The sequence below is a fragment of the Poecilia reticulata genome, chromosome 4, assembly GCF_904066995.2.
Source record: "Poecilia reticulata chromosome 4, P_reticulata-male-v2, whole genome shotgun sequence".
NCBI lineage: Eukaryota > Metazoa > Chordata > Actinopteri > Cyprinodontiformes > Poeciliidae > Poecilia > Poecilia reticulata.
In genome coordinates, this window is record NC_088833.1 from 8,590,440 (window position 1) to 8,605,220 (window position 14,781).

The 14,781-nt window shown below is 38.2% G+C and overlaps 2 protein-coding genes across 2 annotated transcripts; both read left to right on the plus strand.

Moving 5' to 3' along the window:
* Window positions 1-3,379: 3,379 nt before the first annotated feature.
* On the plus strand, window positions 3,380-7,378 carry LOC108166089 (interferon-induced protein 44-like). Its single transcript, XM_081606157.1, has 7 exons — window positions 3,380-3,680; window positions 4,405-4,453; window positions 4,901-5,096; window positions 5,200-5,352; window positions 5,432-5,603; window positions 6,643-6,743; window positions 6,817-7,378. The coding sequence occupies exons 1-7, from the start codon at window positions 3,518-3,520 to the stop codon at window positions 7,009-7,011; spliced, it is 1,029 nt and encodes a 342-aa protein (XP_081462283.1). The 5' UTR covers window positions 3,380-3,517; the 3' UTR covers window positions 7,012-7,378.
* A 178-nt stretch (window positions 7,379-7,556) lies between these two features.
* Window positions 7,557-14,695, plus strand: LOC145551418 (interferon-induced protein 44-like). The gene is made up of 8 exons (XM_081606156.1): window positions 7,557-8,117; window positions 8,640-9,161; window positions 9,891-9,939; window positions 10,303-10,498; window positions 10,586-10,738; window positions 10,818-10,989; window positions 13,634-13,734; window positions 13,808-14,695. The coding sequence occupies exons 2-8, from the start codon at window positions 8,681-8,683 to the stop codon at window positions 14,000-14,002; spliced, it is 1,347 nt and encodes a 448-aa protein (XP_081462282.1). The 5' UTR covers window positions 7,557-8,117; window positions 8,640-8,680; the 3' UTR covers window positions 14,003-14,695.
* The last annotated feature ends 86 nt before the right edge of the window (window positions 14,696-14,781 follow it).

A 14,781-nucleotide genomic window follows, 5' to 3' on the forward strand; every position in this document is an offset into this window, starting at 1 on the left:
CTGCCCGTCATCCTGCAGCTGTTTCTAAAAGGAGCAAGGTAAGTTTATGATTAATGACTTCTTCTACTTTTGTTCTTAGAAGTACATTCCTACAAGTTGAAGTTACACTTAGTTGCGAGCCAATAGAGTTTGGAACTATGCACTTTTTAAACTTAAAACTGTCAACAAATATCTTATTTCTGGTGAGGTATTTTAGAGAAGCACAACGGAGGAAGCAACAAAAACCTTATGTTCAACTGAGTGGGGATTAAAACTGAACTTCAGTTTGAATCACTTAAAAGTAGATTAACTTTTAATTCTATCCATTAAGTTATTGAAATGTGAATCACAAATAATGAGCCCTCCTTTAGATGGTAGAAATACTGATAAAATAAGGATTTATTAAGACATCTGTAGAAATGTTGCTTGTGCTCCTTAACACAGAACAAAGTGTGGCTTAAATACAGCCATTAACCACTAGAAGGTTAAATAACAAGCAGGATTACCAAGCAGTCTGAGCAGATGTTTTGCGATTATCAATGTTAAACACGTTATGCTAACTGGAACAAATCAGATATACATTTTATGGGGAAACAACAACAACAAAAGAAAAATCCAAAGAAAAATTGATGAAGGTGGTCCAAACTAGCATAAAAGGTCACCTTACAAAAAAAATAAATAAATAAGACAAATGGCATTTTTTAGGTTTGGCAAGATTTTATGGCATTAATGCCATAAAATCAGACAAGTTTATATTAGATGGCCTGCATCTGTACAGCTGTACATCTGCAGCTGTACAGGGAAACTGACTTCTCGCTTCTTTTAAGTTTGAGTTTGCACCACCTGCTGGCTTTACAGAGTTGTTTCAGTCTGTCTGAAACAACTCTTAATCTTTGGTTTAAACTGCACTTTCAGAAAAACCTTTAATCTGATTTAAATTGTAATTCATTAATGAAAATAAAAGATAAATCTGTAAGAATCCTTGAAAACATTTAATGAGATGTCGGAAGCTAGAGCAGATGTGGACACAGATCTTTTAAGTAGAAATAATGTAAATGAGATTATGCAATCTGTAAAATTATTATCTTTGTTTCCACCTATAGGATTCACATTGACTAGAGCAGCAAACTGCAGATGAATACTATTCTTTTTAATATTATGTGTGTTTCAGTCTATTCATCAAGCTATATTTGCAAGACTCTGGTTATGTTTGCAATTACAAAAGGTTATTTCCTACTTTTTTTCTGCAGATGCTACCTCTGCTGTCTCTTTTTTGTTCATTATCTTAACTGTACAAAAAATATTTTAACTTTAAGTCACTCACTTTTTTGGAGGTAAAGTCTTTTTTATTTGTGATAATTTAAAACCTGGTTTGAGAGTTTTATTCTTTTCAGTATTTAACAGTGATCCTAACTGCTTATATATCGCTGGACTAAAATAAACTGCAGGTTATTACAGTTCACATCTATATAATTGTCAGAAGTGACAGAATTTGAAGTTTTACTCACATATCTCTCCACTCTTGATCACCTCTCTGTCCCTCATTCACCCACAAATCAGTTCTTCCTGTTTTTACTTCCATCCATCCATCCATCCATCCATCCATCCATCCATCCATCCATCCATCCATCCATCATCTTTACACACTTATCCCTTAGTGGGGTCGGGAGGGTTGCTGGTGCCCATCTCCAGCTAACGTTCCGGGCTTTCAAAACTTTATTTTATAGAACTGTAGCCACAAATTTAAATGTGGTGACCCATTGGTGCAGTTGTTACAGACTATAAGGAGATTTTCTAAAGACTTTTTCAAGTCATGTAGAGTAACTAATAATTTCCTACTGTAAACCCATCATGTACTGAAATGAGTTTAGGTAATTCCTTTTATGGCCTCTAGGGGGGGAGGAGGGGGGAAGTACAGGGAGTATTCAGAACAACCCAGGATTAGAGTCCTGAATCAGACTCTAATCCGTTTGTCTAGGAATTTTTGGGGAGGTTTGAATGCAAATTTGAATTCCAAAACGGACTTAAAAACCGAACTCTGATCTGATCTGAACACCTAGGTCTCGGAACGGTTGAAGTGAACTCTAAAACTGTAGAAAACTTGTCTGAATACAACCTGACTAGAGACCGTTTCAAAAGCAGGAAGTTAGCTACAGTGCAGGACATTCTGGCCAAATCTCTGGTGTCCAAACCAGTAATGTATATCAATGAAAAAATCCTACAACCGTTAAAATCTGACACTGCTCCGTTTATGTTTACTTTATGTGAAGAAGGAAGTTGCGCTGGCTTTCTTCAGGGGTTTTGTGTCGATTCTTTCAGTATTTCTTGGTGCAGCGCCCCCACAGGCGACGGGGAAACATGTTTTTCAGTTATGCATCACTAATTCTCTTGTTTTAATGTAAAATGCTCTGTACCTCCTGCCATCTAGTGGTAAGAAAATTACATAATTACGCTGCTACAGCAAAGACACTCAAAGATGGCATTATTTGCAGATAATTAATTCGTTTTCAAAAAATATTTTAAGACCAATTTCCGTATTTTCCGGACTATGAGCGCATCATACTATAAACCGTACTTTCAAATTTTTTCAACCCCCCGGAAACTTACATTTATCAGCCGCACCGGGCTACAGGCCGCTGGTATCTCTGGCGCTCTCGGTTTCCCATAAAGACCCAGCAGAGGGTAGCAGAGGGCTGCGTCCTAATAACTGCTGGGTACATTAAGGACGCAGTTCTCCGTCTCCAAATCCGGTTTTGTTCACGCTAAGTTTACGTGCAGTGGCTTTATTTACCTCCTATTCTGCCAGATCGATACTCCTCAACTTAGAAGCTGCATCATAGTTTGAAAACATTTCTCCGTTGTGCCTGCTGCTAGCATGTGCTTGTTCTAAATGAAAATTAGCGCCTTTTTCTTTGATTTCCAATTTTGACTTCCAATGATTCACTTCCTGCTAAAGAGCCCCCTGGTGGTTGAAGGAAAATCCACAGAAAAGGCGCATCGGGCTATAACCCGCATGTTCAAAGTGTAGGAAAAAAGTAGCAGCTTATAGTCCGGAAAATACGGAGGGTGAAATTGGATAATTTCCATGGCACAGCTGATGATCACTCACGGTACACTAGTGTGCCGCGGCACAGTGGTTGAAAAACACTAACATTGAAACATATTTTATTAATTTTGTTTCTATGTAATTTGTGTGTTTATGTTGCAGATTCAAACTTGAGTTTACTCTAAAAGTTGAGATCAGCTCAGATGGCCACTCTGAACCCACTGCTCTCAGCTGGGACATGTCAAACTGAAGCTGCTCTACAAGGCCTCCGTCCACGGCTTTACTGGTGCTGCCTTCCACCAGAGATGTGACAACCAGGCGCCCACTGTGTCTGTGGGCTATAATGCCTCTGGTTATGTGTTTGGAGGCTACGCCGGCCAACCATTCAGTCAGACTGGACAGTGGGTGAATGATAACCAGGCTTTTGTTTTTAGTTTTACTGGTGGAAAACTCCAGAAATACCCCTGTACTAATGCTCCAAATGCACTCTTGATGCAAGGCAACTCTGGTCCTAATTTTGGAAATGTAATGATTCTTATCCACGGAAACCAACCAGTGACATACAGCGCTCCAGGGAATTATTACAACTTCAATGCTGCAGAAATGCATGGAAATGACCTGAAGCTGACTGAATGCGAAGTTTACCAGGTGGAGGGTGAGTCCTGAAATGTAATTATTAGTGAAATAATTACATTATGTAATTATTAGTGAAATAATTACATTTCACTGTCAAATATCTAAAAACAGAAGTTCCCTTATACTGTACATACAGCTCTGGGAAAAAAATGAAGAGCCCTCTGCACTGAGCCCCATTGAAAACCTCCTGGATATTCCACAAAACATTGATTTCTGAACTCTTCCTTAGTTTAAATATTAATGTTATTGTTTCTAAATGAATATAAACTTGCTTTCTCTGAATTATTTGAGGTCTGAAAGCTTTTCATCTTTTTTTTTTATTTTGACCATTTCTCATTTTCTACAAATAAATACTAAATTTTTCGGAGACATGTCAGTAGTTTATAGACTAAAAGAACAATGTTCATTTTACTCTAACATAAACGTATAAAAAGTAAAATCAGAGAAACTGATCATTTTAAGTGGTTTCCAGAGCTGTATATTCAGTCTATGTATAAGCAGAGGTTGTACAAACCATCCAAACCTTTTTCTTCTTGTTGTTTTTGTTGATCTAGTTTAGACGTCAGTGACGAATCCAAGTCAATAAATTAACCAAAAAGTATTTGGTTAATTTCAACTATGTTAAATATGCTCTTTAACCAAATTTAAAATTTAAATTTACGTAACATCTACACTCTCTTTTGGACAGCTAATGTTTACAAGGCAAAAACTGAAGAAATTTAAATTATGTTGCTCTTTTCTAGAATCTACTGACTTTGAGAAGCCATGGAGGACAGTTTTCTGGGAATCTGGGTAAGTGGCGACCTGTCCAGGGTGACCTTGCCTCTTGCCCAGAACATTAGCTGGAGAGGCACCAGCAACCTTCCCGACTCCACTAAGGGACAAGGGTGTAAGAAAATGGATGGATGTAAAAGTATTTACCCCTACAAATGAATTAACATTTATCTGTAAAAAAAAATCTGAAAAGTTATACATGCATATGTTAAACCCCTAGTAACTCTGACACCCATAATGAGTTTTCAGTGCAACTCAGCCTTCAGAAATCAGTGAATAAGTAAACGAAGGCCAGATCTGTTTGTCGTTTTAATCCTGTTGCTCTGTGAAAATATTCTACATTTGTTAAAGAAGATTAGAGGTTAAACAAACAATTTAAGTGTAAGTCTTTATCATTTTGCTTAAAATGATTATTCAACAGGTTTACTGTTGGCAGTTTCTCAGTAACTTTATGTTTCTCTGCAGGAAGAGGGCTGAGCTGATGGAGAGCATCAAAACCTACAAACCCATAGTCAGTTCTGTGTCCCAGATACGTGTTTTGCTCATCGGACAGGTCGGAGCCGGAAAGTCCAGCTTCTTCAGCTCCATCAACTCTGTGTTTAGAGGCCATGTCACCAGCCAGGCCATCGCTGGAAGCTCTTCCACCAGCCTCACCACTCAGGTCTGACTCTGCTTCTCAGCTACATAGTTTACTGTGTCTCAGGGAGAAAAAAATCTCTACAATAGTATATTTTTTAAAAATCTGTGTTTTCATGTTTTTCTAGTTTCGGACCTACTCTGTGAAAGCAGGACGAGAAGGCAAACCTCTGCCAATCATCCTGTGTGACACCATGGGCCTGGAGGACAGCAAAGGGGCGGGGCTTGATGTTGATGACATCAGCAGCATCCTTAAGGGTCATATGTCAGATCGTCACCAGGTTGGGCTCCCGATTCCAAACTGAGTAAAGGAGCAGTGCTAATGTAAACAAACCCTATCTTTTCTCTGAATATCGACAGTTCAACTCATCTGCTCCTCTTCATCCTGAGTCTCACGGCTATCGCAAGTCTCCAGACCTCAAAGACAAGATCCACTGTTTGACATTCATCCTTGATGCCACCAAGGTCTCCATCATGCCTGCAAAGCTGGCAGAAAAGCTGGAAGCTATCCGCAAAAAGGCCAACTTGTTAGGTCAGTGGAACAAAATAATGGATTTTTAAAATTGGTTATGTATGCATGTATGCATTTTTTTTACAGATGAAACCAGATGACATATTCTGAATAAGAAAATAACTTTTTAAAAATTGGAGTGTATTTTAAATGAAACTAGACTGAGGCTCTAGGTGAGATAGGATTACAAATTTAATTTTATTTGCCGAATTCAGAGTAATGACAGTGATAATTGTGTATTACTTTCTTCAAAATCAGAAGTGAACATACATTTCCACAGTATTTGGTAGAATGGCAGTAAGTATCAGTTTAATTACAGCAATCTTGAGGAGTCTATAATTCAAAGTTTCCTTCTGTAGAATTACGAGTATGCCGAGGTCAAGGCTTATTCCTTCAGACGATATACAGACAACGGATGCGCATTTAACCGTTTGACTACAGAGCTCCTGGTAAGGAGTGGGCCTTCCTTCACCAGTGAAGAATAATGAGTGGGGATTGATAGCCATGCATTGTCCCCTTAATGACATCCTCACAAATTACATATGCAGAAGAAGGCTCTTGTTAATATAATGTCCCATTCATGCAGCAAAACTCCTCTTCCTGCTGAAACTGAAAGTAATGTAGTATATTGTAGAATTACAGTATCTTGAAGTTCAGTTCTTAATGAACTACAGGAGGTCCAATAATCTTATTACTTGTCATAATCTGATCCAGCAGGGGCATGTAGATATTAAATATAAGGGACCCTAGGATGGAATAACAATTCTCTCAAATTATTATGGTATTTAGCAAATAGATATACCTTTGGTGCCCCCAAGAAATGGAAGGATTTGTCTAATTTAATGTCAGACGTTTTCTTATGAGGTGTATGTAAATATCGACTTTTAACTGTGTGTGTGAAGGAAAAGAACCTTAAAGTTGCTTTACAAAAATGTTTGTTTTCAGACCACAGTTCTACTAGGTTTGGAAATTATGTTTAGGTCAGCCAAATACTTGACGTGGGCACACATGGGTCTTTAAACTGATCTTTAAATTGTTTCATATCTGCTTGTGTTTCCAGGAGTTCCTCAGCTGGTTGTACTCACCAAGGTGGATGAAGCTTGTCCCTTAGTGAAAGAGAATCTGACAAACATTTATAGGAGTGCCTACATTAAGGAGATTGTGAGTGTTTTCACAGATTATTTCTTTTAGGTTGTGAAAATCTGAGTTGAAGAGTTTGTGCTTTGTGACCCAGATGCAGGAGGTCAGCTCTAAGCTCGGCATGCCGCTGTCCTGCATTGTTCCAGTGAGGAACTACGTAGAGGAACTGGATCTGGACCTGAACTCTGACGTCCTGCTGCTCAGCGCCGTCATCCAGATGCTCTGGTTTGCTGATAACTACTTTGATGAAATCAGCGACCAACTTGGGAACCTTCGAACCAAAGAATGAGGGTCAGCTGGCCAACTGCTGGTTCCATTAGAATGATGATTGGGGTTTTTAGCTTCTTGAAAAAATAAAATGGATTACCTTCTATATGTATATCTTTGCTAAAATTAAAATGTAAAAAAGCCAAACATGTAATTCTAACCATCACCATGTCAGTTAGCATTACTGCAGCTCAGCTTCCGGGAGAAATGTTTTTTAAATGCTCTCCAAACTGGTGAATCCTATGAAGTCCCATTGTGACCAGAACTCTTCGACATATAATGCTTTGGAACAAAACAAACACCCAACCATCATCTCCTCTATTATTGGAGCAACAATTAAATCTGTGTGTTTTCTTAAAACTAGAACTAAAAATATATTCATCAAGCTATATTTGCAAGACTCTGGTTATTTTTGCAATTACAAAAGCTTATTTCCTGCTTTTTTTCTGCAGATGCTACCTTTGCTGTATCTTTTTTGTTCATTATCTTAACTGTACAAAAATATTTTAACTTTAAGTCGCTCACTTTTTTGGAGGGAAAGTCTTTTTTATTTGTTTTGTTTTACTTATTTCTACATCTTTATTCTGCTGGTTTCTTAATTGTGATAATTTAAAACCTGGTATGAGGGTTTTATTCTTTTCAGTGTTTAACAGTGATCCTAACTGGTTATACATTGCTGGACTAAAATAAACTACAGGTTATTACAGTTCACATCTATATAATTGTCAGAAGTAACAAAATTTGAAGTTTTACCCTCATATCTCTCCAATCTTAATTGCCTCTCTGTCCCTCATTCACCCACAGATCAGTTCTTCCTGTTTTTACTTTCAAAACTTTATTTTACGAAACTGTAGCCACAAATTCAAATGTGATGACCCCTTGGTGCAGTTGTTACAGACTATAAGGAGATTTTCCAAAGACTTTTTCACGTCATGTAGAGTAACAAATAATTTCCTACTGTAAACCCATCATGTACTGAAATGAGTTTAGGTCATTCCTTTTATGGTCTCTAGGGGAGCACTACAGGAAGTATGAGCTTTTAAGTTTCATTTCTGCTGAAAACAGCGAGACACTCAGCCTTTGGTTGACCTGCCGTCTTTAACCAGATATCTGCAGAATTTAAAGGAGGTAAGTGTTAAACTACGACCGAGCTTAAATATGTATAAATGTATCCGTGCTCCACTGTCACATTTACTGTCTTCCTGTAGGATTTATTAAATTACGCTTATATTCAATCCAAAGCTTCAGTATCAAACATGAACAGACACTAAGACGTAATGTTTATACAAATATCTGTTTGTCCTAATGTCTGTTGGGGATTTATTCTCCAGCTCCCAAATATATGTTTATTAAATTATTGTTGTTTTTATATGTGGTGTTTCAGTCAGGCAGCCAGGAAAACAAAACTTATCGCTCTGCGGTATTAAACGATAGAAAGTAAGACGGTAAGCCGCGGTTCGGAGGTAACGTGATTATTTTAAGAACACACAGGTGTATCTCAGTAAAAAACAGGTGTATCTCAGTAAAAAAGTAAAAAAAAAAATGTCGGTAATCTCTTCCAAATATGGCACTCAAATATAAATCCACTACACATACTGAAACATATTTTATTAATTTTGTTTCGATGTAATTTGTGTGTTTATGTTGCAGATTCAAACTTGAGTTTACTCTAAAAGTTGAGATCAGCTCAGATGGCCACTCTGAACACAATGCTCTCCAGGAATCACCAGAGAACCATCTGCTCTCAGCTGGGAAATGTCAAACTGAAGCTGCTCTACAAGGCCTCCATCCACGGCTTTACTGGTGCTGCCTTCCACCAGAGATGTGACAACCAGGCGCCCACTGTGTCTGTGGGCTATAATGCCTCTGGTTATGTGTTTGGAGGCTACGCCAGCCAACCATTCAGTCAGACTGGTCAATACGTCAATGATAACCAGGCTTTTGTTTTTAGTTTTACTGGTGGAAAACTCCAGAAATACCCCTGTACTAATGCTCCAAATGCACTCTTGATGGAAGGCAACTCTGGTCCTAATTTTGGAAATGTAATTATTCTTATCCACGGAAACCAACCAGTGACATACAGCACTCCAGGGAATTATTACAACTTCAATGCTGCAGAAATGCATGGAAATGACCTGAAGCTGACTGAATGCGAAGTTTACCAGGTGGAGGGTGAGTCCTGAAATGTAATTATTAGTGAAATAATTACATTATGTAATTATTAGTGAAATAATTACATTTAACTGTCAAATATCTAAAAACAGAAGTTCCCTTATGCTGTGCATACAGCTCTGGGAAAAAAATGAAGAGCCCTCTGCACTGAGCCCCATTGAAAACCTCCTGGATATTCCACAAAACATTGATTTCTGAACTCTTCCTTAGTTTAAATATTAATGTTATTGTTTCTAAATGAATATAAACTTGCTTTCTCTGAATTATTTGAGGTCTGAAAGCTTTTCATCTTTTTTTTTATTTTGACCATTTCTCATTTTCTACAAATAAATGCTAAATTTTTCGGAGACATGTCAGTAGTTTATAGACTAAAAGAACAATGTTCATTTTACTCAAACATAAACGTATAAAAAGTGAAATCAGAGAAACTGATCATTTTAAGTGGTTTCCAGAGCTGTATATTCAGTCTATGTATAAGCAGAGGTTGTACAAACCATCCAAACCTTTTTCTTCTTGTTGTTTTTGTTGATCTAGTTTAGACGTCAGTGACGAATCCAAGTCAATAAATTAACCAAAAAGTATTTGGTTAATTTCAACTATGTTAAAAATGTTAAATGTTAAAAATTTAAAATGTAAATTTACGTAACATCTACACTCTCTTTTGGACAAGTAATGTTTACAAGGCAAAAACTGAGAAAATTAAAACTAAATTAAGTTGCTCTTTCCCAGAATCCACTGAACTCGAGAAGCCATGGAGGACAGTCGTCTGGGAATCTAAGTAAGTGTAAAAGTATTTAATCCCTTTAAACTTTTTCAGCATTTTGTCAAACATAAATTATTAAAATTTATTTGTAAAAAAAAATCTGAAGTTTTGCATGCATATGTTAAAACCCCAAGTTACTCTGATACCCATAATGTGTTTTCAGTGCAACTTCAGAAATCAGTGAATAAGTAAACAAAGACCACATCTGTATAATGTCATTTTAAATCCAGATGCTCTGTGAAAAAATTCTAAATTTGTTAGAGAAGATTAGAGGTCAAACAGACAATATAAGTGTAAGTTTTTTATCATTTTGCTTAAAATGATTATTCAGCAGGTTTACTGTTGGCAGTTTATCAGTAACTTTATGTTTCTCTGCAGGAAGAGGGCTGAGCTGATGGAGAGCATCAAAACCTACAAACCCATAGTCAGTTCTGTGTCCCAGGCTCGGGTTTTACTCATCGGGCAGGTTGGTGCTGGGAAGTCCAGCTTCTTCAACTCCATCAACTCTGTGTTCAGAGGCCATGTCACCAGCCAGGCCATCGCTGGAAGCTCTTCCACCAGCCTCACCACTCAGGTCTGACTCTGCTTCTCAGCTACATAGTTTCCTGTGTCTCAGGGGAAAAAAATCTCTACAATAGTATATTTTTATAATGTTTTCTAGTTTCGGACCTACTCTGTGAAAGCAGGACGAGAAGGCAAACCTCTGCCAATCATCCTGTGTGACACCATGGGCCTGGAGGAGAGCAAAGGGGCGGGGCTTGATGTTGATGACATCAGCAGCATCCTTAAGGGTCATATGTCAGATCGTTACCAGGTTGGGCTCCCGATTCCAAACTGAGTAAAGGAGCAGTGCTAATGTAAACAAACGCTATCTTTTCTATGAATATCGACAGTTCAACTCATCTGCTCCTCTTCATCCTGAGTCTCACGGCTATCGCAAGTCTCCAGACCTCAAAGACAAGATCCACTGTTTGACATTCATCCTTGATGCCACCAAGGTCTGCATCATGCCTGCAAATCTGGCAGAAAAGCTGGAAGCTATCCGCAAAAAGGCCAACTTGTTGGGTCAGTGGAACAAAATAATGGATTTTTAAAATTGGTTATGTATGCATGTATGCATTTTTTTTTACAGATGAAACCAGATGACATATTCTGGATAAGAAGATAACTTTTTAAAAATTGGAGTGTATTTTAAATGAAACTAGACTGAGGCTCTAGGTGAGATAGGATTACCAATTATTATTTTATTTGCCGAATACAGAGTAATGACAGTGATAATTGTGTATTACTTTCTTCAAAATCAGAAGTGAACATACATTTCCACAGTATTTGGTAGAATGGCAGTAAGTACAGTGGGGCAAAAAAGTATTTAGTCAGCCACCAATTGTGCAAGTTCTCCCCCTTAAAAAGATGAGAGAGGGCTGTAATTTTCATCATAGATGTACCTCAACTATGAGAGACAAAAGGAGAAAAAAAATCCAGAAAATCACATTTTCTGATTTTTAAAGAATTTATTTGCAAAATATGGTGGAAAATAAGTATTTGGTCAATAACAAAAGTTCATCTCAATACTTTGCTATATATCCTTTGTTGGCAATGACGGAGATCAAACGTTTTCTGTAAGTCTTCACAAGGTTCCCACACACTTTTGGTGGTATTTTTGCCCCTTCCTCCATGCAGATCTTCTCTAGAGCTGTGATGTTCTGGGGCTGTCGCTGGACAACACGGACTTTCAACTCCCTCCACAGATTTTCTATGGGGTTGACATCGGGAGACTGGCTAGGCCACTCCAGGACCTTGAAATGCTTCTTACGAAGCCACTCCTTCGTTACCTGGGTGGTGTGTTTGGGATCATCGTCCTGCTGAAAGACCCAGCCACGTTTCACCTTCAATGCCCTTGTTGATGGAAGGAGGTTTTCACTCAAAATGTGACGATACATGGCCCCATTCATTCTTTCCTTTACACGGATTAGTCGTCCTGGTCCCTTGGCAGAAAAACAGCCCTAAAGCATGATGGTTCCACCCCCATGCTTCACAGTAGGCATGGTGTTCTTTGAATGCAACTCAGCATTCATTCTCCTCCAAACACGACGAGTAGAGTTTTGACCAAAAAGTTATACTTTGGTTTCATCTGACCATATGATATTCTCCCAGTCATCTTCTGGATCATCCAAATGCTCTCTAGCAAACTTGAGACGGGCCTTGACATGTACTGGCTTAAGCAGGGGGACACGTCTGGCACTGCAGGTTTGAGTCCCTGGCGGCGTAGTGTGTTACTGATGGTAGCCTTTGTTACTTTGGTCCCAGCTCTCTGCAGGTCATTCACTAGGTTCCCCCATGTGGTTCTTGGATTTTTGCTCACTGTTCTTGTGATCATTTTGACCCCACGGGGTGTGATCTTGCGTGGAGCCCCAGATCGAGGGAGATTATCAGTGGTCTTGTAAATGTTCCATTTTCTAATAATTGATCCCACAGTTGATTTCTTTACACCAAGCTGTTTACCTATTGCAGATTCAGTATTCCCAGCTAGGTGCAGGTTTATAATTTTGTTTTGGGTGTCCTTTGACAGCTCTCTAGTTTTGGCCATGGTGGAGTTTAGAGTGTGACTGTTTGAGGTTGTGGACAGGTGTGTTTTATACTGATAACGAGTTCAAATAGGTGCCATTAATACAGGTAACAAGTGGAGGACAGAGGAGCCTCTTACAGAAGAAGTTACACGGCTGTGAGAGCCTGAAATCTTGCTTGTTTGTAGCTGACCAAATACTTATTTTCCACCATATATTGCCAATAAATTCTTTAAAAATCAGAAAATGTGATTTTCTGGATTTTTTTTTCTCCTTTTGTCTCTCATAGTTGAGGTACATCTATGATGAAAATTACAGGCCTCTCTCATCTTTTTAAGTGGGTGAACTTGCACAATTGGTGGCTGACTAAATACATTTTTGCCCCACTGTATCAGTTTAATTACAGCAATCTTGAGGAGTCTATCATTCAAAGTTTCCTTCTGTAGAATTACGAGTATGCCGAGGTCAAGGCTTATTCCTTCACACGATATACAGACAACGGATGCGCATTTAACCGTTTGACTACAGAGCTCTTGGTAAGGAGTGGGCCTTCCTTCACCAGTGAAGAATAATGAGTGGGGATTGATGACCATGCATTGTCCCCTTAATGACATCCTCACAAATTACATATGCAGAAGAAGGCTCTTGTTAATATAATGTCCCATTCATGCAGCAAAACTCCTCTTCCTGCTGAAACTGAAAGTAATGTAGTATATTGTAGAATTACAGTATCTTGAAGTTCAGTTCTTAATGAACTACAGGAGGTCCAATAATCTTATTACTTGTCATAATCTGATCCAGCAGGGGCATGTAGATATTAAATATAAGGGACCCTAGGATGGAATAACAATTCTCTCAAATTATTATGGTATTTAGCAAATAGATATACCTTTGGTGCCCCCAAGAAATGGAAGGATTTGTCTAATTTAATGTCAGACGTTTTCTTATGAGGTGTATGTAAATATCGACTTAACTGTGTGTGTGAAGGAAAAGATCCTTAAAGTTGCTTTACAAAAATGTTTGTTTTCAGACCACAGTTCTACTAGGTTTGGAAATTATGTGTAGGTCAGCCAAATACTTGACGTGGGCACACATGGGTCTTTAAACTGATCTTTAAATTGTTTAATATCTGCTTGTGTTTCCAGGAGTTCCTCAGCTGGTTGTACTCACCAAGGTGGATGAAGCTTGTCCCTTAGTGAAAGAGAATCTGACAAACATTTATAGGAGTGCCTACATTAAGGAGATTGTGAGTGTTTTCACAGATTATTTCTTTTAGGTTGTGAAAATCTGAGTTGAAGAGTTTGTGCTTTGTGACCCAGATGCAGGAGGTCAGCTCTAAGCTCGGCATGCCGCTGTCCTGCATTGTTCCAGTGAGGAACTACGTCGAGGAACTGGATCTGGACCTGAACTCTGACGTCCTGCTGCTCAGCGCCGTCATCCAGATGCTCCGGTTTGCTGATAACTACTTTGATGAGATCAGTGACCAACTTGGGAACCTTCGTACCAAAGAATAAGGGTCAGCTGGCCAACTGCTGGTTCCATTAGAATGATGATTGGGGTTTTTAGCTTCTTGAAAGAATAAAATGGATTACCCTCTATACGTATATCTTTGCTAAAATTAAAATGTAAAAAAGCCAAACATGTAATTCTAACCATCACCATGTCAGTTAGCATTACTGCAGCTCAGCTTCCGGGAGAAATGTTTTTTAAATGCTCTCCAAACTGGTGAATCCTATGAAGTCCCATTGTGACCAGAACTCTTTGACATATAATGCTTTGGAACAAAACAAACACCCAACCATCGTCTCCACTATTATTGGAGCAACAATTAAATCTGTGTGTTTTCTTAAAACTAGAACTAAAAATATATTCATCAAGCTATATTTGCAAGACTCTGGTTATTTTTGCAATTACAAAAGATTATTTCCTGCTTTTTTCTGCAGATGCTACCTCTGCTGTATCTTTTTTGTTCATTATCTTAACTGTACAAAAATATTTTAACTTTAAGTCGCTCACTTTTTTGGAGGGAAAGTCTTTTTTATTTGTTTTGTTTTGTTTTACTTATTTCTACATCTTTATTCTGCTGGTTTCTTAATTGTGATAATTTAAAACCTGGTATGAGGGTTTTATTCTTTTCAGTGTTTAACAGTGATCCTAACTGGTTATATATCGCTGGACTAAAATAAACTACAGGTTATTACAGTTCACATCTATATAATTGTCAGAAGTAACAAAATTTGAAGTTTTACCCTTATATCTCTCCAATCTTAATCACCTCTCTGTCCCTCATTCA

Coding starts and splice junctions, on each gene's coding strand:
- LOC108166089 (XM_081606157.1), top strand. CDS start 3,518: ATGCAAGGCAACTCTGGTCCTAATTTTGGAAATGTAATGATTCTTATC. Junction 3,681..4,404: donor CGAAGTTTACCAGGTGGAGG/GTGAGTCCTGAA, acceptor GCTCTTTTCTAG/AATCTACTGACTTTGAGAAG. Junction 6,744..6,816: donor GTGCCTACATTAAGGAGATT/GTGAGTGTTTTC, acceptor TTTGTGACCCAG/ATGCAGGAGGTCAGCTCTAA.
- LOC145551418 (XM_081606156.1), top strand. CDS start 8,681: ATGGCCACTCTGAACACAATGCTCTCCAGGAATCACCAGAGAACCATC. Junction 9,940..10,302: donor ACAGTCGTCTGGGAATCTAA/GTAAGTGTAAAA, acceptor GTTTCTCTGCAG/GAAGAGGGCTGAGCTGATGG. Junction 10,739..10,817: donor ATATGTCAGATCGTTACCAG/GTTGGGCTCCCG, acceptor GAATATCGACAG/TTCAACTCATCTGCTCCTCT.